The sequence below is a fragment of the Sciurus carolinensis genome, chromosome 9 (assembly GCF_902686445.1).
Source record: "Sciurus carolinensis chromosome 9, mSciCar1.2, whole genome shotgun sequence".
NCBI lineage: Eukaryota > Metazoa > Chordata > Mammalia > Rodentia > Sciuridae > Sciurus > Sciurus carolinensis.
This window is the reverse complement of record NC_062221.1, coordinates 6,172,494-6,195,078: the sequence shown is the minus strand read 5'-3', so window position 1 is coordinate 6,195,078 and position 22,585 is coordinate 6,172,494. Positions and strand designations below refer to the sequence as shown.

Sequence of the window (22,585 nt, the reverse complement as noted above, 5' to 3'; positions counted from 1 at the left end):
GAAGTATGACCTCCTCCCTCCTCAACCTTTAGTCTAGAAAAATCAAAAACCATTCAGGCATCACCTTGCAACTAAAAAACATTTTAACGATCAAATATACCAAGCACACTCCCTGGAATTTCCTGAACATTCATGCTGTATGTGATTTTCTTTAGGGTCAGGGTTCCCTACATTTAAAGTGCTTTTAAGTTCAAAATGCATTTTTCGAGTTCCACCTGGCTCCGTCTCTCTGAGCAGCCATAGTTACAGGTCCATCTGTTCTCTCATGGGCTGAACCACAACAACTGTCAATCTACAGATGTGCCTCCCATTAGGATATCAGCATTTTTTTTTTTTTTTTTTTTTTTTTTTTGGCACCAGGGATTGACCCAGGGGTGCTTAACCATGGAGCCACATCCCCAATCCTTTTTATTTTTTATTTTGAGACCGGGTCTTGCTGAGGGGCCAAGGCTGGCTTTGAACTTGTGATTCTCCTGACTCAGCCTCCCGGGTTGCTGGGATTACTTACAGGCATTCATTCACCACCATGCCTGGCAAATAAATCTTTCTTCCTTTTTTTCTTTTTTATCGAACCCAGGGCCTTGAGCATGCTTGGCAAATGCTCCACCACTGAGTTCTAACTCCAGATCTGGTTATCAGCATCTTAATAGTAAGGTGGCCCCTATTGCTCTCAGTGTAGAATGTGACATTCATTCATTCATCCCACGTCCATTTATGACCTGCCCACCATTTGGTACTGTGGAATGAACTGCAGAGGGGAAATTACAGACAAGTTAACAACTGAATCTTAATATTGAGGAAATTTTTTCAAGCTAGGAAAGCTCTGAGAAAAAAAATGAGGATATTGATATAGGCCAGATGTACTGAAAGCATTACCAGAGGACTGAATGATTTTAAAAGTCAGTGTGTGTGTTTCCAAGTGAGGGTCTCTCTCTTCTACCACTTTGACCATTTTCTGTGATCTGAGACCCCTACTCCTGTTTATAAAAAGGGTGAAATCAATCAATCAATCAATGTTTATTTTCAAATAAAACAGAAATGAGCAGTAAGAAATTAGGGGAAAGAGCTGGGCGCAGTGGCACACGCCTGTAATCCCAGTGGCTTGGGAGGCTGAGGCAGGAGGATTGTGAGTTCAAAGCCAGTCTTATTAGCAACAGCAAGGTGCTAAGCAACCCAGTGAGACCCTGTCTCTAAATAAAATTCAAAATAGGGCTGGGGATGTGGCTCAGTGGTTGAGTGCCCCTGAGTTCAATGCTCAGTACAAAAAAAAAGAAAAGAAATTAGGGGAAGGAAAAAGACACTGCTCATTTTGTGGCAAATGCCAGAGGTCCAACTTATAACCATCAAGGTTAAGAATAATAATATTACGGCACTTGCAGATAAATGGATGGAATTGGAGAATATTATGCTAAGTGAAATAAGCCAATCCCCAAAAAGCAAAGGCCAAATGTTTTCCCTGATGAATGGATGATGATATATAATGGGAGTGGGGTTCGGGGGTGAGAGAAGAATGGAGGAAATTTAGATTATGTAGAGGGAAATGAGAGGGAGGAGGGGGGTATGAAAAATGGTGAATTGAGCAGACCTCATTACCCTATGTACATGTATGATTACATGAATGGTATGAATCTCCATCATGCACGACTATAGAAGTAAAAAGATGTACCCCATTTGTGGACAATGAATCAAAATGCAGTCTGTAAGAATTAAAAAATAATTAAGAAAAAAAAGAAAATGACATTTTTCTTAACATGTTTGTGATCATTAAAACTGGTCCATCTTTAAGAAAACTGCTTCCTTTGAAACTTTCTATTGAAGTAGAATATCTTGCTGTCTCAGTGTATACCTTATATTTAGACTTATGTCAAATACATTTTTGTGTGTGCTCTTGTGGAATATTTGTTTCCCTGTTTCTTTGGCACAGATTAATTTAAATTCAAATTTTTAGATCATGAGTGCCAATGTTTAAAAATTACCATTGTACTAGTCAGCTTTTCACCACTATAACAAAATGCCTGAGATAATCAACTTCAATATGTTGTCTTAGGTAGTAACTGATTCTGTGACCCTTACTGAGAACCCATCAACTTTAAAGAAACTCTAGTCCATTTCTACTTCAATGAGTAGAACATAATGGATGTGTTAATTTTCAAGACATTCCATTTAAAATTCAGATTGTTTCTGAAACAACAGATTCCCTGTGAGCTATCCACAGGACTACACACTTCACAAGACCCCAGTGTGGTGGAACCTAAAGCATCCCAAGGTGGCATCAGCCCACTGAGTTTGAATCCTGGCCCTGCCACAGGACCAGCCTTGAGCAACTTCTTCTGGGTCCCTGTTATCGTGGGTCATTCATCCATCTAGACACCACTTAGCTTAGTGCCTACTTGTCTTCAGTGTGCCAAGCTCACAGCAGTGAGCAAGCCAGACTCAGTGGCTCACTAGGCTGACTTCCTAGTGGGTGAAGTTTCCTCATCTTTACAACAGAAATAATAACAGCCATTATGTATAGTTGTAAAAATCAAACAAAAGCAAGCATGTAAGGTATGCGGGAGTCACTGATTGACTCAACACAGTGCCTACACACAGTCTTGGCCCAAATGTACTTCATCCATTCACGTATTCATTATTGACAGTCTTTACACATGGCTCCTCACCTCCTCTGTTCCTACATAAACATCCACCACTTTCTTATCCCTAAAGGAGGAGCTCACGAAGCCTCCTTGCTAAAGAGCTTCAAGATGAGGTGATTTTTAGACCAGACCAGGCCCACTCACAGACAGCCCCATCTTTGGCCAGAGTTATTCTGGAAGCTGTGTCTGTGGATCCTGCACAGAAACAGCTCATGGCCCACACCCACTGCCCAGAAAATTCCTGGGCTTCCTGCACCCACTATATTCTCCTGGTTTTCACGTGGAGGTATCCAGTCAGATGAGCATAACATGGTATCTCCCTCTTTGTTGGTAAGAACTTTTTCTTCCTTGGAAGTTGCTTAAAAATTCTTCACACATTGTTAATTAAAACAGGAGAAAGATGAGTAGGAAGCACTCTTTTTAAGACATTTTCATTTCAGTCTGCCTTCCCTGAAATAGGAGTGATCATCTCAGTCTGAGAACTGAAGAATGGCTTCTGTTTCTGTGTTGAGGCATGGAGGGCAACCCTGGGAAGAAAGGAGTGTGTAATGCTACGTGCTCTTGTTCCTAGACACTGTGAGGAGCTGTGTGGCGAAGCTGTTCTTCACCTGTTCCCTCAAGGGTCATTACTGCCTGTACAGTAAGTCCAGTTTCATCCTCGTCAGCCAAGAGCCTCAGCCGTGGATCCAGATCATGCTTCTATTTCAGCAGGTGTGTGTGATTCATGCTCATTGGGCCCTTCAAGGAGCTGGTAGGGTATGAGCTCAGGTCATCCCACTGAATTATTATTCTTTGACTAGAGTTGATATGTAGATAACAGTAACACATCAGCATTTTGTTAGTATTTTTAGCATATAATATTTTCTATATTTTAAGATAGTTTCCTTATAAAGGACCCTGGATTAAAAATCAATCTGAAGGCCAAAGCTATGTTTTTTAACCAGGGACTGAACCCAGGGTCATTTAACCGCTGAGCCACATCCCCAGCCCTTTTTATTTATTATTTTGAGATAGGTTCTCACTAAGTTGCTTAGGGCCTCGCTATGTTGCTGAGGCTGGCTTTGAACTTGAGATCCTCCTGTCTCAACCTCTCAAGTTGCTGAGATTATAGGCCTGCAATCCTGCACCCAGCCAAAGTTATTCTTATTTTGAATATCCTTAGTTTTACAATAGAAGAATGCCACAGAAAATACTCTTTAAACGACAACAACAACCACAAAAAAAGAAACCAACTTATTTGGGAGAATACCTTACCTTTTGTAGAGCTAGCCTTGGTTTCCTTGGTTTCTAAACTCTAGTTAGTTTTAGTGTAAGTGCATCCTTTCTGATGTTTTGACACTGAAATGACACTTTTTTTTCTATTTAATACATGAATATAGATGAAATTACCTAAAGAGGCACTTTGAACTTAAAGAATTTCGTGCAAAATGTCAAACTATCTTAGATGCATTAAATTCTCACATAAAATGCAAACAGACTACAAAATGTTTGTAATAGAGGAGATCTTAGATATCATCTTTATATATAAGAAAACTCAAGGGCAGAGCTCAGATCATCAGATCTCTGATACAGTGATCTCATTTTTGCACACGTGTTGAAAAACAAAATGGGGAGAGGCAAGTAAGAGAATGCAGGGCAGAGGCAGGAAAAAGAGAGTACAAACATTAAGTAGGGTTGAAAATTAAGCCAAGTGACAAGAGGGTTTATTCACTTCAGTTAATAAAATATTTCTATAGCTCTTACAAAAGTCACCAACCAGATAGTCTATGTCTTTATAAAATCAAGCTTATGGAAAAAATGGATTTTAATGCTGAATACATCATAACTCCCAGTATTATGAAAAGAGAGGTTGGATGTGGCTCAGGATGCCAGTTGTTCCTGTATGAGTCTTAAGACATGTACCATCTCCTATAGAAGTCTCGGATTTGATGTGAACCACATTGTATGTGCACATAAAATAACATGGATTCTTCTGCCTGTTCCTGAAATCATGATCACAGTTTTCTTCTACTTAGATTTTTCAAATAGTTTTCATCAGTGGCTTTGTATTTGGTTTGACTGACTTTTTCTAAACAGTTGTCAATTTCCTAAAAACAAATCAAAAAAACTTGATTTTTTTTTTGCCCCTTCAATCTTATTTTATTAATCTAGTCTGATCCTTTCTCTTTCTCTTTAAGCAAAATCACCAAAAAAGCATCTGTTTATGATGTTTCTTTGTGTTCATTTTAAGATAAGATAATGGTTTCTTTCTTTTTCTACACCTTTGATCTTATGTAATCTTCTGGGCAAATTATGGCTTTAGGGTAAGTGAAAAATAAAATTTTCGCTTGATAATTACAAACCCAGCATCGTGGGTGCTGAGCCTGACTCTCGCTTTTCTGTCAACTCTGAACATTCAAGGATGCTTCATTAAATCAGGCCCAGCTCTTCTCTAAATGAGAAGTCACGTCCTGCAGAACCTTCTATTAGCATCAAGAAATCCACAAACATGTCCTTGTTAGAAGCTGCGTAATTAATCTGTGACTGGCTCAGAAACTTCTTAAACCTGCCGACCCCTTACTTGGGGTTCGATATCCTCCATCTTTTCCTGCTTAGTACCAACTCATTTTCATGATGATAATGAGATTTTTCTAGGAAAAAATATGCATGACTCCTCATTCACTGAATAGAAGCTTTGCACACACCTGAAAGTCTCATTGTGTAACGCTTGGACAATCATTGACATAGAAAATATGATCATATAAGCAATCTCATTATTGTACCCTACATCATCCATACAGAATAATGTTTATGCTATTGTGTGTGAGTAGATGGTACTTTATACTCTTTATTGACATTCCACACATTTTTTTCAAATCATCCCCTTGAATTGAAAGGCCTCTCACATTCACCGATATGGCAGCACAACACGTAAATGGTTATTAGACACATTATTGGTTAGTGAATATATAAACAAGTTTACCTCTTTCTTTGAAGAGTTGATTTTCACTGGCTTGAATGAAGTACATATAAATGTAATTTTCTTTACATTACATCAATGCCCAACACTTAAAGAAATTATCTTAAAGCTTAAAGAATATCCACCCATTATACATTTAGGATTAAAAGTGGTTTTCTTTCCCCACAGGCACCCTCTCACACTATTCATATTTACATAACTACATAATAAACTCTTCATTTGCGTTTTATTCTTCATAACCTGTAGAAACAGACTTGATATTTGGAGTGTAGTTTTGATGTTAGGCTTTAATTCCCAGATCTTTGATAAAATAAAATTGAATATTTACATTAGTCATGTTTTAAAGTAACATTCTTGGGAAATTATCAAGATAAACATTATGTAAAATAATCGGAGCACATTTGTAGAGATGAAAATCCTATTAAATAATTTTAAATGTTCTGTTTGAACAACAAAATGAAAGGCCTAAAATACATGTTTGTTCTCCAAGATAGAGCTCCACATTCTCCATTGAAATCTAAATATGATAAACCTCCAGCCAAGTCCACATAGTGCCTTGGAACCCACCAAACATTACTGTTGGGCCGGGAGGTAATGCTGTCTCTCCCCTTCACACCCGCTCAGAGCCTGTTTCCTGAGCCCCTGTCCATACAGAGCCGCTCCGTGCAGTTCCTCAGAGCCCTGTGGGAGAAGACCCAGGCAGGAGGCGCCCACAGCTTCGAAACCGCCATGACAGAGTCCACGTTTCCACAGCAGAAGGTAAATGCTTCTCTTCTTGGGCAGGATATTTAAAACCAGGACTCAAGGTGGCTTTCAGTTTGCCTTTCTCTGAACCATTCAATTGTTTCCTCATTTCCTTTCCCTTCTCTTATTATTGGAAAACATGTATTAAGAAATGACTTTCAGGTAGCGCCACAGTGGACTCACACAGTGGCATCGCAGATGGGGCCCCTGCCCTTGGAGGCTCAAGAGTGACACAGTTCAGCCCACTCAGACCACACGAAACCTGCATTTTACAGAAGCAGACTGTGGACTCAAGGACTGAAAAGGAAGAGCCCAGGAAACTGGGCTGGAGGATCTTTGGTACTTTCCATTCCTTCCCTCCTTACCGCCTCTCGTTCCCTGGTCCTTGGCGATCACCACAAAACAAGAAAACGAGGGTAAGCTGGGCAGGTAGAGAGAGCAGTCGGGTGGGGAAGGTCTCTGAGGCGGGCAAGTGTGGCGTGAGATACAGAGCCTTCTGGGAGCACAGGAGCAGGGGCATGGCTCTCAGACACAGCCAACCACGACCTGAGCAGACCACTGTGCTGGGGAAGAGCCCTGCAGAGAACCAGGCCCAGCCACTCCGTCGGGGAGCCTGGCAGTGGAGGACACTGGTGGGCCCAGATTTCCTATGAGAAAAGTCAGGAGCACGGCACAGCAGGGAATGACGAGAGGAAGCACTTCTAGAACAGGAAGGCTGCTTAGGAAGCCAGACTCTCACCAAGAAGTGAAGGTGCCATGGTTTGAATGTTTGTGTCCCTTCCAAATTCCAAATGTTGGAACATAAGCCCCAACTTCATACTCTGTGGCAGTATTAAAGCAGCATTTGGAAAGTGATTTAAGTCAGGAGGGTAAAACCCTCACGAATGGGATTAGTGGCTTTGTAGAAAAGCGAGGAGGAACCTCTTGCCCTTCTGCCTTCCACCTGGTAAGGAAGCAGCATTCAAAGCACCGTGTTAGAAACGGACACCAAGCTCTCGCCAGGTACCAGTCCAGCCTGTGCTCTGGTATTGGGCCTCCAGAACCACGAGAAATGAATTTTTTTGGTTTTTGTTATTGTTGTTAAACAGACTAAGATAGGTCTGAACTGAAGATAGAAGCTGTAGAAAAAAGATGACCAGAAGAGCTAGTAAGGAAGTCAAATCTCCAAGACGTGGTATCTGGAAGGAAAATGGAAGAATCAAGAACAACCCGGGTGCATCATTTCGCCAAATAGGTGTTGACGCTGCTCTGAAAGAAAGCCCCCAGAGGAGGCTGGTGGAGGTGGGGAGAAGGCAAAGCCTTCTGGTTGTATTAGTCGGCCTCAGACACTGTGAAAAAATGGCTGAGATAAGGAGGGAAGGTTTATTTTGGTTCATGATCTCAGAGGTTTCAGTCCACGGTCAGTAGGCCCTGCTGCTTCAGGCCAGTGATGAGGCCGTACATCATGGTGGAAGCAGGAAGAGAAAGAAACCTCACCCCATGGCAGCAGGGAGATAAAGAGAGAGGGAGGGGCAGGGTGCCCAATGTCCCCCCAAGGGCACCTCCCCAGTGACATAACTTCCTAGCATCCACCCAGGGCCACCTCCTGGAGTTTCCACCACCTCCCAAGAGCACCAGAGGCTGGTGACCACACCTTTAACACAGGAGACTTTGGGTGACATTTCAGATCCAAACTTGAGCACTGGTTTACCCATTTGGGTTGAAATGACACTGTGGGTCTCACAAAGAAGACCAGGACTGGAGATGCGGCCTTGAGAGTCATGAGTAACACTTGTTGCCATGCAATAGACTGGGTCGCTCTAGGGGAGCACGTCTACGAATGGAGAATGGCATTGAGCTCTTCCTGGCAGGTACCGTCAGCTTCTCTCTTTAAGCCCTTTCCAGACTCAGAGATTCTGGTTACCCAAATTTTGCTTTCAAGAAAGCCAATAATAAATAGTGCATGCCTACTGGGAAAGCCAGAGACTCTGGGAGCAACTCTGTGGTTGATACATAGGTGTGGAATACCATGGCTTTTCAACATATGTGTGTCTTGTGTAATGTTCAAATCAAGCATATCTAGCTCTTCAAATATTTTTCATTTTGAAAACATTCAAAATCCTTTCTCCAAGTCTTTTTGAAACAAACAGCATATTGCCCCATCTGTAATCACCCAGCTCTGCAGTGGAACACCAGAACTTCTATCTCTAACTATAACTTGGTACCAGTTGACCAGTCTTCCCTTCCCTCTTTCCCCCCATTTTATTATTGAGAAGGGAAACAACCATGCCAATATGAAATAAAAATTAGCAAATTAATTAATCAAAACTGTTATATTGTGAAACAAACTCAATAGCTCTTAAGTGGTGAATAATTGCAACAGGATGTGAACTGAATGTGATTAACCAGATGTTTATTTATAAAGGTCTGTAAGACACTAAAGACACATCCTACTATTGCATTGCGAATTTTCTGGCTTTGGTTTAAGAATTCGACAGTCAGAGTTCAAGATGAAGGAAGTACCACAATGGCATCAGCATAAAGTAACATGGAATTCTTTGCACATTTCATTCAAATTTTCAATTGTTGCATCATTTTCAAAAACAATGCTTCAAATTCTCATAAATTTTTCATTGTGAGCTGTATTTTAACTAGAGGCAACTAATAAATTAAAACTTGGCTGGCTGCTTCAAGTCCTAAGAGATTAAACTAAAAAACTTGGCAAACAGTTTTGTACTTGCTTACAAGTATACTTATTCATACTTTCTCTATTTCATACCAATAAATATTCCTCTAGGGGAAAATTAACTGTAAACCGAATTTTTGAAATATTTGAAGTTTCAACACTTGTTTTATTCATGAGTAATAGAAAAACTTGATATCTGGAATGTATGTTATGTGGCAAACTTATCTGCCCAGGAATTTCTCAATCCAGTTGACTTTCTCCTATCTTTTATGAAGTGTTCTGCACACAAAATTCAAAATAGCTGCAGTTTGCTTTATTTTCACAGTGTGTGCTGGCATGTGTGCCCACACTCCTTATTTGGTAGTGGTGGACACTTGTGCATCTGCTGCTCTGTTAGTCAGTCATGTGACTTGCTTCACCTACGGGCTGTGAGAGGGTTGTGCACGTTCCAGGCAGCTTCCAAAGGCAGCATGCCAGTCTTGCTCCCTCTCTTTCCCACCACAGTGACTAGCGAGGCCAGTGTTGGTGCTGGAGTCCAGCGGGGGATACTGCCTGGAATTCTGAACCTCTTGTGGAGGCCTGCTGTTCTGAGAGCCAGCTCCTCTCACCACACACTTTGCATGAGCAAGAAACAGTCTTTGCTTTGTTACAAGCTGAAGCTTCGGGGTTAGTTATGGCAGCGTGAGTTGATTCATACACATAGCAAAGTAGCTAAGCATGTGGCTCTGAAGCCAGATTACCTGGGCTTGAAATCTGACTCTGCCACCAATCAGTACTGCGGCCTTTGTCTCTGTGCCCCAGTTTTATTATCTGCTCTATAAAGACTATATTAGTGCCCTGGTGGCTGCCTCACAGAGCTGCCTTGAGGGCTGAGTGAGTTAACACAGGTAGAGCTCTTAGATAAGTGGCCATACGATTTTGTCTTCCAACAAAGCTACCTAATATTTTGATTCCTAGGCAGTGCTTTTCTGTCTATCTCTAAATTACTACAAATTAAAATCTGTCTTAGATACACTAAGATGTTCAGAGTAGAGATACAGAACCTAAAGAATAATCTCATAAGTTATTAAACTTTTTAAATTTTATCAGACCATTATCAGAGAACATTCTCCAAGTTTCAAAAATGAATTTTCATTATAAAACTCAATCAAAATATCATTTGCAAACTATCAATTTCATGCAGGAATCGAAGTGTGGAAATTCTTATATAATATAATGCTGTAATATTTTTAAGTTACAAAAATATAAGAAAATTTTAATAATAGTATAATATATAAGTTCAATGGTTCAAATGAAACCTTATCATCCCCAGATACTTAAATAGCATTTGATAAAACCCTAAACCACTTTAAGTAATCACACATTTTGAATAAAAATTTCATTAATGTCTGTCTCCCTAATTAGACACTTTTCCATGAGAACACATGCATATAATTGTACACCCAACACCAAGAGCATCACCAGGCACATGTGAGGCAATCAGTGGTGTGCTGACTGAATCGAATGAAAGAGTCCAGCTACTAACTTTAGTGGTGAACAAGTGAGAATGTTTCATTTCATACTATATAAAACAAGTCAAATACTTTCTTTAAAACTAACAAAAAAAAGAATAGATATCAAAATCCAAGGGGCAATTTATACATATAGAAAATTGTAGATACCTTTGCTATAATTAGGAATTAGAACTCTCTGCATTTAACCTATTACAGAGGGTCCTATCCAATGTAGGGAGATAAGAGAAGCAGATAAAAGCTGTAATGATTGAAAGACAAGAAATTAAGGAGAGAAATACACCAATGGTACAGAAATAGACCAATGGTACAGAATAGAAGACTCAGAAATAGACTCACACAGATAGTCACCTGATCCTTGACAAAAGTGCCAAAAACTTACACTGAAGAAAGACAGCTTTTTAATTGGTGCTCAGAAAACACCACAAAGAGAAAGAAATTATTTATGAATAATAAGATTATTTGTATAGAAAAAAAATCAAGAGAACAATATTTATAATTTGTGAGAAAAATCCTAAAGTTATTTTTTAAAATATTAATGTCTAAAATCAATAATAATCCTAAAAAAAATAAATAAATAAAATAATAATAATAATCCTTACATAAGCAATAACTAATTAGAAAATACAGTAAAAAGATCTATGTTTCATAACTATAAAACCTATAGAGGACATAGGATTAAGTATAATATGTGAAACTCTTTAATAAAGAAATTATTAATTTTTTTCATATTTTATTGGTGCGCTTTAAGTGTACACATGATGGGATTTGTTGTTAAACGTTCATAGATGCACATGATATGTAACTTGGCCAATTTCATTTCCCAGTATTTCCCCTCTCCTTTCCCTCTTCCCTCTCTCTGGTCCCTATCTTCTATTCTTCTGATCTCCCTTTGATTTTCCTAAGATCCTATACACCTTCCTTATCTATTTTCTCTCTAGCTTTCACAAATGAGAAAAAAAAATTATGACACTTGACCTTTCAATTTACATAATGTTCTCAAGTACCATCCAGTTACCTACAAATTACATAATTTTGTTTTTCCTATGACTGAATAAAACTCCATGGTTTACATATACCACGTTTTCTTTATCCAGTCATTCATTAATGGACACCTAAGCAGGTTCCATAGTTTGGTTATTATAAATTGTGCTGCTATAAACATGGATATGCATGTATCACTGCAGTATTCTGACTTTAATTCTTTAGAATAAATACTGAAAAGTGGTATAGCTGGGTCATATGGTGGTGATATTCCTAGTCTTTTGAGGAGACTCCATACTGATTTCCATAATGGTGGTACTGATTTACAGTCCTGTCAACAGTGTAAAAGTGTTCCTTTTGCTCCACATCATCTCCAGCATTTATTGTTGTTTGTATTCTTGATGGCTGGTTGCCAATCCAACTGGAATGAGATGAAATCTCAATGTAGTTTTGATTTGCATTTCCCTCCTTGCTAAAGATGTTGAACTTTTTTGGAGAGGGTGGGTACCAGGGATTGAACTCAGGGGTACTTGACCACTGAGCCACATCCCCAGCCCTATTTGGTATTTTATTTAGAGACAGAGTCTCACTGAGTTGCTCAGCACCTCACTTTTGCTGAGGCTGGCTTTGAACTCTCGGTCCTCCTGCTGAGCCTCTGGAGACTGAGGATTATACTCTGCCCTGCTTGAACATTTTTTCTTATACTTGTTTACTATTTTCATTTCTTCTTTTGAGAAGTGTCTGTTTATTTGCCCAGTTATTGGGCATTTGTTTTTCTGGTGTTTTTTTTTTTTTTTTTTTTTTTGAGTTCCTTATATGTTCTGCATATTTATCCTCTGTCAGAAAAGTAGATAGCAAAGATTTTCTCCCATTCTATAGATTCTCTCTTCACATTCTTAATTGTTCTCTTTGCTGGGAAAAAGCTTTTTATTTTGATGCCATCCCATTTTTTTTTTTTTAATTCTTGACATCATCTCCTGAGTTTTAGGGGTCCTATTAGGAAAGTCATTACCTGCACCTGTGTGTAAGAGTATTGCCCCTACGTTTTCTTCAAGGGATCGCACAGTTTCTGGTCTAATTCCTAGGTCTTTGGTCCACTTTGAGTTGACTATTGTACAGGGTGGAAGACAAGATCTGGTCTCATTCTTCTACAAATGGATAACATGTTTTCTGAGCACCAATTAAAAAGCTGTCTTTCTCCAGTGTAAGTTTTTGGCACTTTTGTCAAGGATCAGGTGACTATCTGTGTGAGTCTATTTCTGAGTCTTCTATTCTATTGAAGACTATGGTCTATGTGTCTGACTCTATGCCAGTACCATGCACTTTTTATTACTATAATTTGGTCAGCATTGCTTTTTTTAGCTTAGAATTTCTTTGACTAGTCTGGGTCTTTAATTCTTCCAACTGAATTCTATGACTATTTTTTCTGTGAAGAATGTCATTGGAACTTTGATGGGAATTGCATTGAATATATACATTGCTTTTGGTAGGATGGTCGTTTTAATAATATTAATTCCACCTGTCCATGAACATCATTTTCTTGTGTACTCAATCTTTCTTCATTGTTCTAAGTTTTCATTCTAGAGATCTTTTGCCTCCTTGGCTAGATTTAGTCCTAGGGCTTTTTATTTTCTTTTTCTTTTGAGATTATTGTTGAGTGGGGTTGTCTTCATTATCCTTCTCTGCAGATACTATCGATGTATACAAAAGCTATCAATTATTATATGTTGCAGGATGCAGTGGCACATGCCTGTAATCCCAGCAGCGCAGGAGGTTGAGGAAGGAGGATCACGAGTTCAAAGCCAACCTCAGCAAAAGCAAGGCGATAAACAACTCAGTGAGACCCTATCTCTAAATAAAAGACAAAATAGGATTAGGGATGTGACTCAGTGGTCAAATGCCCTGAGTTCAATCCCTGGTATCCACCTGACAAATGATTATATGTTGATCTTGTAACCTGCTACTTTGCTAAATTTGTTTATCAGCTCGAGAAGTCTGCTGGTGGAATTCCTTTGAGCTTTCTAAATATAGGATCATGTCATGATTAAACAAAGATAACCTGACTTCTTCTTTTCCTATTTTTATCCCTTTTACTTTCTTCTTGTGCCTAATTTCTCTGACTAGAGTATCAAGACCTATATTGAATAGGCATGGTTAGAGTGGACATTCTTATCTTGTTCTGGATTTTAAAGGAAATGCCTTCAGTTTTTCCCCCTTAACCCTGCTGTTGACTTTGGGTTTGTTAAATATAGCTGTTACAATGTGAAGCAAGTCCTTTTATCCTTAGTTTCTTCAATTTTTTTATCATGAATGAGTGATGAATTTTGTTGAAGGTTTTCCCTGCATCTATTAACATAATTATATGATTCTTGCCCTTAACTCTATTTGTGCAGTGAATTACATTTATTGATTTGTGTATGTTAAACTATTTTTGCAATCCTAGGGTAACACCAGTTTGTTCAATTTGTTCATGATGTTTGATCTTCTTAATATGTTGCTGAATATCATCTGCTCATATTTTATTGAGGATTTTTGCATCTAAAGTCATCAGGGATATTGGTCTGTAGTTCTCTTTCCTTGATTGTCCTTATCTGGTTTGGGTATCAGGGTGATACTGGCTTCACAGAATGAACTTGAAAGTGTTCCATCCCTTTCCATTTCTTGGAATAATTTGAAAAGTACTGGCATTATTTCTTTAATAAAAATCTGGTAGACTTTGACTGAGAATCTATCTAGTCCTGAGCTTTTCTTTGTTGGAAGACTTTTTATTGCTGCTTCTATCCCATTGCTAGTTGTTTGTCTCTTTAGTTCTTCTATGTCTTCCTGACTCAATTTGGGCAAGTCATGTGTGTCTAAAAGTACATCATTTCTTCTAAGTTTTCTAATTTATTGGAGTAAAAGTTTTCATAATAGTCCCTAAAGAGGCTCCAAATTTCTGTGATTTCTGTGGTAATTTTATTAATTTGGGTCTTCTCTCAAAAGAGAGAAGAAAAGTTTTTGGTTAGTTTGGCTAATGGTCTATTAATCTCTTTTATATTTTCAAAGAACATTTTGTTTCATTGATCCTTTGCATTTTTTATTCTCTTATTTTACTGATTTAAGCTCTGATCTCAATTATTTCCTTCCTTCTACTGGTTTTGGAATTGGTTTGTTCCTGTTTCTTAAAGGCCTTGAGATGTATCATTAGGTTATTTATTTTGGATCTATTTTTTTTAATGTGGGCACTCATAGTTATAAACTTCCCTCTTAAAACTTTCACAGTGACACAGTTTTGTGTATGTTGTATCACTATTCTCATTTGATTTTTGAGAATTTTAAAATTTCTCTCCTGAATTCTTCTATCACCCATTCATCATTCAAAAATATATTATTCAATCCCCATGTGCTTATATAGTTTCTGTAGGGTTTTTTTGGCATATATTTCTAATTTAACTAAATTATGATCAAATAAGATGCAAAAAAAATTATTTTTTGTATCTGCTAGGAGTTTGTGACTAGTATGTTTTATTTTGGAGAAGGTTTCATGAGCAGCTGAGAATAAACTATTAACCTATTGCTGTATGAAATATTTTATAGATGTCTGTTATGTCCTCTCAGTTTATGTTTTTTTTTTTTTTAGGTTTGAAGAGTCTTTACTGAGTTTATGTCTGGATTACCTATTTATTTGTGAGAGAAGTGTGTGGAAATCACCTATTATTATTCTTCTGCGGTCTATCTGAGGCTTTAATTTGAGTAGTGTCTGTTTTATATAACTAGGTGCGCCAACATTTGGGGCATAAATATTTACTATTATTATAAATTCTTGTGAGATTATTCCCTTTACTAGTTTAAGTGACCTTCTTTGTCTCTTCTGATTAATTTTCACTTGCAGTCTGATTTTTTGGATATGAGAGTCTTAGGTACCCATATTTGTTTTGGGGTCCCATTTGCACTGTGTATCAATTTCCATCCTTTCACTTTCAGCCTGTGACTACCTTTGCTATAAGGTGAGTCTCTTGCAAACAACATATAGCTGGGTCTTGATTTTTAATCCATTCTTCCAGCCTATATCTTTTAATTGGAGAGTTGGGACCATTTATATTCAATGTTATTACAAAAAGGTTTGCTAATTTCTGTCATTTTGGTTTATTTATAATGCTTGCTTTAGCTGTGTTTCTTATTTGCTTAGCTACCCTTTAATCAGATTTGTCCATTTGTGAACTCTGTCCATTTGTTTTTGACTGTTCTGTGTATTTCTTTAAGCATATTTGTAGTGCTGGCTTAGTAATCATGAGTTCTTTTAGCTTCTGCTTCAACTCTGAAGCATAGCTTTGCTTTTTGCTAGTTGATGGTTATTTACTTTGAGGGTTTGGAATGATGTTTTCCAAATCCTCCTGGATTTTACTGTTTGCACTGAAAAATCAGAAGTAATACTGATTGTTTTGTCTCTAAATGTAACCTGATATTTTTCTCTTGAAAAATCCTTGTTCTGTATTTTAAGCATTATATTCATAATAGGTAATTAAGAGATTCTTTTTTGATCTTATATATTTGACTTTATGAATGCCTACTATAACTGAAGTTCATCTCATTCTCAAGGTTCAGAAATATTTCTGTTATTATTTCCCTGAAGAAGTTATCCATCCCATTAGCCTACATCTCATAACCCTCTTCAATTCCAATAATTCTTAAATTTTTTCTCTTAATATTGTCCCATAGTTTTTATACATTCTGCACATGTTTACTTATATTCTTTTCCTTAGTACAATCTGAATGTTCATGGCCAGTCACTTTGTCTTCCAGCTCTGAGATTCTGTCTTCAGCATGGTCTACTCTATTAAACTTTCAACTGAAATTTTTATGTGATTTATTATGTCTTTTGTTTCCAAGATTTCTGTTTGGTTCTTTTTTAACATATCTATATCCTTCTTGTGTAATGACTTCCTTAATTCATCCAGCTTTTTTTCTGTGTTTTCTTGGAATTCATTGATTATTTTTATATTTAGTCTTTTAAATTATTTATCTTATATTTTACCTACTTCAATATCTTTGGAGTCAGTTGCTGGTGAATTATGAACTTTGGGAAGCATCATGTTACCTTGCTTTTTCCTATTTCTTATATTCCTGTGTTGGGTGTTACGTATCTGTTGGGATTCATCATATGTATGGTCCTTTAGGGCACAGCCTTCTCTTGCCACAATGTTCTAGAATGATCTAGATTAAGACTCCTCATAGTTGTGGTACCCATAGCCTTTGTGTTAATTCTGTTTTTGCTATAGGAGTGTATATCCCTTAGTGCACTGGACATGAGGACCACTCCTAATCATTCCCGCCTGGGGCCTGGCTGTTATTTTGGGTGCCTTATCTCTTCCTTTTTTTGTATTAAAGTATCACTGACATTTGAGTGTCATTAATTTGTATATGGAACAAGGTACACTGTCTCTTGACTGAATTGAGCACAGTAGCAGAGTCTTTACCCTGTGAATTTGTAGTGTCCCAGTAAATCCCCATAACTCATGAAAAATGAGAATACAAACAATAGCAACAACAGAAGCAAGCATTTTATATAGCATTAAAATAAATATCCAGTACCTATTATGACATCTACAACACTAAGCATCACACACACACACACACGTAAACATACACATGAATGGCAGGGTCAACAGTTGCCAAAAATAATAAATAGCCATGAACTAGATCTGTCATTAAAGTAAACGGTAGATGTCTACATGACCTCCACAGTGCTAACAACTGCAAACATTAATGGTGGGGGCAGGAGTTATATAAAACAAATAGTCCTAAAAAGATGATTTTAAAAATACATTTAATTACAAATATTAAAAAAATGATCAACATTCCTAGCAATCAGAAAAATACAAATCAAAACTATACTGAGATTTTATCTTACTCTAGTCAGAATGTCAATTACCAAGAATACAAAAAAATAATAAATGCTGGTTAGGATATAGAGAAAAAGGTACACCCATGCATTGTTCATCAAATTGAAAATTAATACAACCACTCTGGAAAGCAGTATGGGGATTCCTCAAAAAACTAGGAATGGAACTACCATATGATGCAGCTATCCCACTCCTCAGTATTTATCTATAAGAACTAAAATCAGCATAATGTAGTGGTAGAGCCACATTAGTGTTTATAGCAGCACAACTCACAATAACCAAACTATGGAACTAGCCCAGGTGTCCATCAATAAATAAATGGATTAAGCAAATGTGGTATGTATACACAGTGGAGATTTGCTGAGCCATAAAGAAAAATGAAAGCATGTCATTTGCTGATAAATAGATGGAGCTGGATAACATCATGCTAAGTAAAATAAACCAGACTCAGAAATTCAAGGGTTCAATTTTTTCTCTCACATGCAGAAGTTAGAACAATTTAAGGGATAAAGAGTGAGGTCAGATATAAAGACAGTGGGAAGGTCAGGAGATTTGAGAGGAAGGGAGAAGGAATGGGAAAAGGGAGGAAATGGGAATAAATTTGACGAAATTACACTATGTGCATGTATGAATATAACACAGTGAATTCCATCTTCCATAAAGTACCAATTAAAAATAAATAAGTAAATGAGTGGACAGTAGACCAGAAGAATAGAGAAAGATGAATAGGGGGAAACAAGGGGGGAGGGAATAGGGTAAAAGGAACTGAAATGGATTAAATTAAGTTCCATGCATGTATGATCATGTCAAAATGAATTCAACTATTATGTACAACCATAAAGGACTAATAAATTTAAAAAATTAAATATAGTTCATTTAGAGATAATAAAATGTGATAGGTAGAAAAAAGTTTAGAATATTCTAAATGTGAACACATAAAGGAGAAGAGATATAGCAAGCAATGGCTACAAAGAAGAGAGAAATAAATTTTAAAAAACAAATTAATGGGAGAAAGATAGAAAAAAGAGAATTTGGCTGTTAGAGGGAGAAGAAAGGAAAGAATGAGCAATAAGAGAACCAAACAAACAAAAACAAAATAAACAAAACAAAATCCCTAACCACCAATGACAAGAAAATACAACAATCATTCAAAAAATGCTAAAAAATGAGAAAAAAGAAACAAATAGGTATGTGCGTTTATACCCATGAACAGATTAATAGCAGAAAAAGGAAAAAAGAAAACATGAGAGAGAGGGAGAGAAAGAAAAAGAAAGAGGAAAGAAATATTTTTAATGAAATAATTGCCTCCACTGAGGTAGTCAAAACTGTCAGAATGGTCACTTCCTGTGCCCAGTTGTCCTTTCCATTTCATCCTGGGCTATGGAGAGAGAGAGAGAGAGACAGAGACAGAGACAGAGACAGAGACAGAGAGAACATGAACACAAGTGTGAGGGAACACAAGGAAGGACCAGGGGTTGTTGCCCCTTCCTCTTTTTGTGCTGCTCACCTAGCTGCCAGCTAGAGTAGCCTAACACTGAAGCTGGTTGAAGAACTTTCAACTTCCCTTCTCACCAGTGTAAGGTAAGATGGGATGGACTGTCCTGTCAATGAGAGTTGTATCTGGACAGAAGCAATCAGTGCACTCCCAAGGTGTGGCTGCTGCTGAGTTCTAAGTGGAGAATTCCAGCAAATGGGGTTTAGCTCCAATTTATCTGTAAGGACTTCGTTGGATGGTACCTGCTCTGGAAAGATTAGATCACCACACCCCTAAGATTCTGCAAGTGCCAATATCTGCTAAGGGTTTGGATCTCAGGATTCTCCCAAGAATTCTACTCCTAAGTCAGGGGAGAAAATCCTCCACACATCTCACACACTCCACTGCCCACAAACAGCCTTTCTAGGCTTAATTCCTGAAAGTAATCATATTCCACCCTCCAGTTTCCCTGCCCTCTTCAGTTGGTCACTTGAGTCACTAAACTGCTCTTTGGCTTGGGAGTTAAGCACCAGGAGCACTGTTCTTAGTGAGGTGGGTGAAAGAGGAAATTCACTAAAATTCAATAATGGACAGTCGGAGTCTCTTAGAGACTCAGAAATTTAGGTGAACTGAACCAAGAACAATAGAGATTACACTGGAGCCAATCTCGTTGTGGCAGGGCAGTGTAGCTGTTCACCACAGAGGGGAGGGGTAAAACAGAGAGAAAAACACAGCAGGTGAATGACAGAAAAACCTACAGAACAAGAAGCAGCTTGAACGTAGCTGATCCAGAGTCTGCACACTGAGCTGGTGTTTGAAAAGTGCTGTGTTTCTCAAGTGGCGAGTGGAGGGCTGAAGCAGAGCCATCTTGAGGAGGCCACAGTATGTAGCCTGCTGCTGTGGGAGTGTGGGAGAGCAAACACTGCCAGACTGTCCCAGCAAGTGCCTGTGAGTGACGGCACAGAGAAGATGGTGTCCAGGGGGATTCTAAACAGCAGTTCATCAATGCAGGTCAAGAGTCTTAAAGATAGTCATATCCTCTAACACAGAGATTCCAGTTCTAGGATACTGTTCTAAAGAAATAATTTGAAACATGTATAAAATTTAAGATACACATGAAATTAGAACTGTGGAATGATTTGTAAATAGCCTACATGTCTAAAAAATGAAAGAATAAAATCATTATATATGTCAAATAATATCAAAAACATAAAGTCAAGTTTATGAGAAATGTTTAATAACACGAAACATAATTATGGTAAGCACCACAGTTCAGGATACAAAATCATTTATATAAAGAATATACTTAGGCCAGGCATGGTGGTGAATGTCTGTTACAACTCAGGAGGCTGGGACAGGATGATCACAAATCCAAGGCCAGCCTAGGCAATTTAGCAAGACCCTCAGCAACTTAGTGAAATCCTATCTCAAAATTTAAAAATTTAATGGAATTTAAGGGCCGAGGATGTAGTTCAGCCTCAGCCTCCAGAGCCACTGGGATTACAGGTGTGCACCACCACACCTGGCTCTCTAAGCAGTTCTTTAACATCAAGAAAAATATTGCTTTATGTAAGTAAACATTAATGAGAAGTTTAGTTAAAGAAAATTTCATTCTAAGATAATCAATTTCTATCATAAAACAGGAACTTTAGAAAGAGGATGGAAAACCAGCTGATATTTTGAAGAAATAAGACAACCCCATGGAGCAAAGAGAACTATTAATAATGCCTTCCCAGTGCTGTTCGTGATGCCCAGCCCTAAAGAGGGGCAGAGTTCTTACTCTTAGAGGTCCAGACAGTAGGAGGATTACTATTTTGGCCAGAATTGGAGAAAGTGCCTTTATTGACACACATGCTCCAGTTCTCAAAGCATAGGGAAATTCCATATGCCATTGAAATTAGGTCTCAAAATTATGCCCATTATGGAAACAAAAAAATTAAATTTACTGCTGAAATCAAATGTGCCCCATCTGGCTGCCATTTGGAGATTTGTTTTCAGGCCACATTGCTACAAACACACTTGACAGTTTCCAGGGTAATTGGCCAGGGTGTTGAAGCATAAATAAAATTAAAGTGCCGATTCTGGGTGAAACAAAAAGCCTCCTGATGCTCCCAGAGGCTTAGATGTAGTGCTTTGAGTTAAGGTGCTAATGTGCTTGAATAAATAAATGCACAAGTAAGTAAATAAAGACTGGGCTTCTTTTGTATAAGAATAACAGTTCAAAGTCGTATAAGAAATTTAAGTCCACACGGGTAATGCAGATGACAAGGGTAGTAGATACTCAGCCTCCAGGGAGGGCAGTGTGCCTCAGTGTGTGGGGGAGGTTAGCTATGCTAAACCCCTTTCAGAGCAAGCTAAAGGGGAGGGGCTGGGATTTCAGAAGCCTAGTTGGGTTTCTACAAACTCAAGACCAGGAAAATCTGTTAGGCAGTATCTCCAAAGCAAAGGTGAAGTCAAGAGGTAAAAAGATATGAACTTCAAGGACAGAAAACTACAGACCTATATCCCTGGTGAAGACAGATGAAAAAAATCTTAATAAAATATCAGTAAACTGCATTCAAGACAGCTTTAAGAAGATAGTATACCATGATCAAGTGGATGCAAGGTTGGTTCAACATGTGCAAATCAATAAATGTAATTCACCAAATAGAATTAAGGACAAGAATCATGTGATCATCTTAATAGATGCAGAAAAAGCTTTTGCCAAATTTCAGCATTCCTTCATGTTGAAAACAATGGAGAAACCAGGGATATAAGAAACTTACCTCAATATTACAAAGGTTACATACAACAAACCCAAAGCTAATATCCTACTGAACAGAGAAAAGCTGAAAATATTTCCTCTAAAATCAGCAACAAGACAGAGATATTCACTCTCACCACTCCTATTCAAATAGTTCTTGAAACTCTAGCCAGAGGATTAGGCAAAAGATGGAAATAAAAGGGATACAAATAAGAAAAGAAGAAGTCAAACTATCTGTGTTTGCTGATGACATGATCCTATGTTAAAGGACTTCTCACCAAAACAAAAAACAAAAAAACTCCATCTGAGTTCTTCTAGAGTTGATAAATTCAGCAAAGTAGCAGGATACAAAGTCAACATTCATAAATCAATAGCTTTTCTACACTTCAGTGGTGAATCTGCAGAAAAAGAAATTGGGAAAACTATCCCATTCAAAGTAACCTCAAAAAACAAAATAAAATACTTGGGAATAAATCTAACCAAGGAGGTGAAAGAATTCTATAGTGTAAACTATAGAACACTGAAGAAAGCCACTGAAGACCTTAGAAGATGGAGAAACCTCCCATGTTCATGGATAGGCTTTTCCCCTCACTTTGCTCCAGCAAGTTCAACCCATGAGCATAGAAGGGAGATCTGTGCAGTAAAGGAGGAGGATGGAGGGGGATTAAGGAGGGACAGGAAAGGGAGATAATGCAGAATAAAATTGGCCACATTTTTCTATGTCCATATGAATATACCACAGTGAATTTCACCTTTATGTTTATCTACAAAGAACTAATTTTTTAAAAACCAATAAATAACTAGAAGAAAGACCAGTAGAGTAGAGGAAGGGGAACAGGAGGAGGGAGGAGGGGAAGGAAAGATGAAGCACTAGGGACTGAATAGAGTAAATTCTATTCCATACATGTGAAATTATGTCAAAATGAGACCCACTATTATGTATAAATATAATGCACTGTTTTGGTCAGCTTTTTCACTGTTGTGACT

General features: G+C 37.9%; 1 protein-coding gene across 6 annotated transcripts in view; it reads left to right on the top strand.

Annotated features, from left to right (window-relative positions):
• The window catches only part of Veph1 (ventricular zone expressed PH domain containing 1), a 222,698-nt gene that overhangs the window by 158,663 nt on the left and 41,450 nt on the right, over nucleotides 1-22,585 (top strand). For all 6 annotated transcript variants that reach the window (XR_007110145.1, XM_047563393.1, XM_047563390.1 and 3 more), the window contains 2 exons: nucleotides 3,208-3,347; nucleotides 6,220-6,354. Coding sequence is in view for 5 of the 6 variants with exons in the window: in XM_047563393.1 (XP_047419349.1) it covers nucleotides 3,208-3,347; nucleotides 6,220-6,354 (275 nt within the window). In the remaining variant the exon portion in view is untranslated. The remainder of the gene's footprint in view (nucleotides 1-3,207; nucleotides 3,348-6,219; nucleotides 6,355-22,585) is intronic.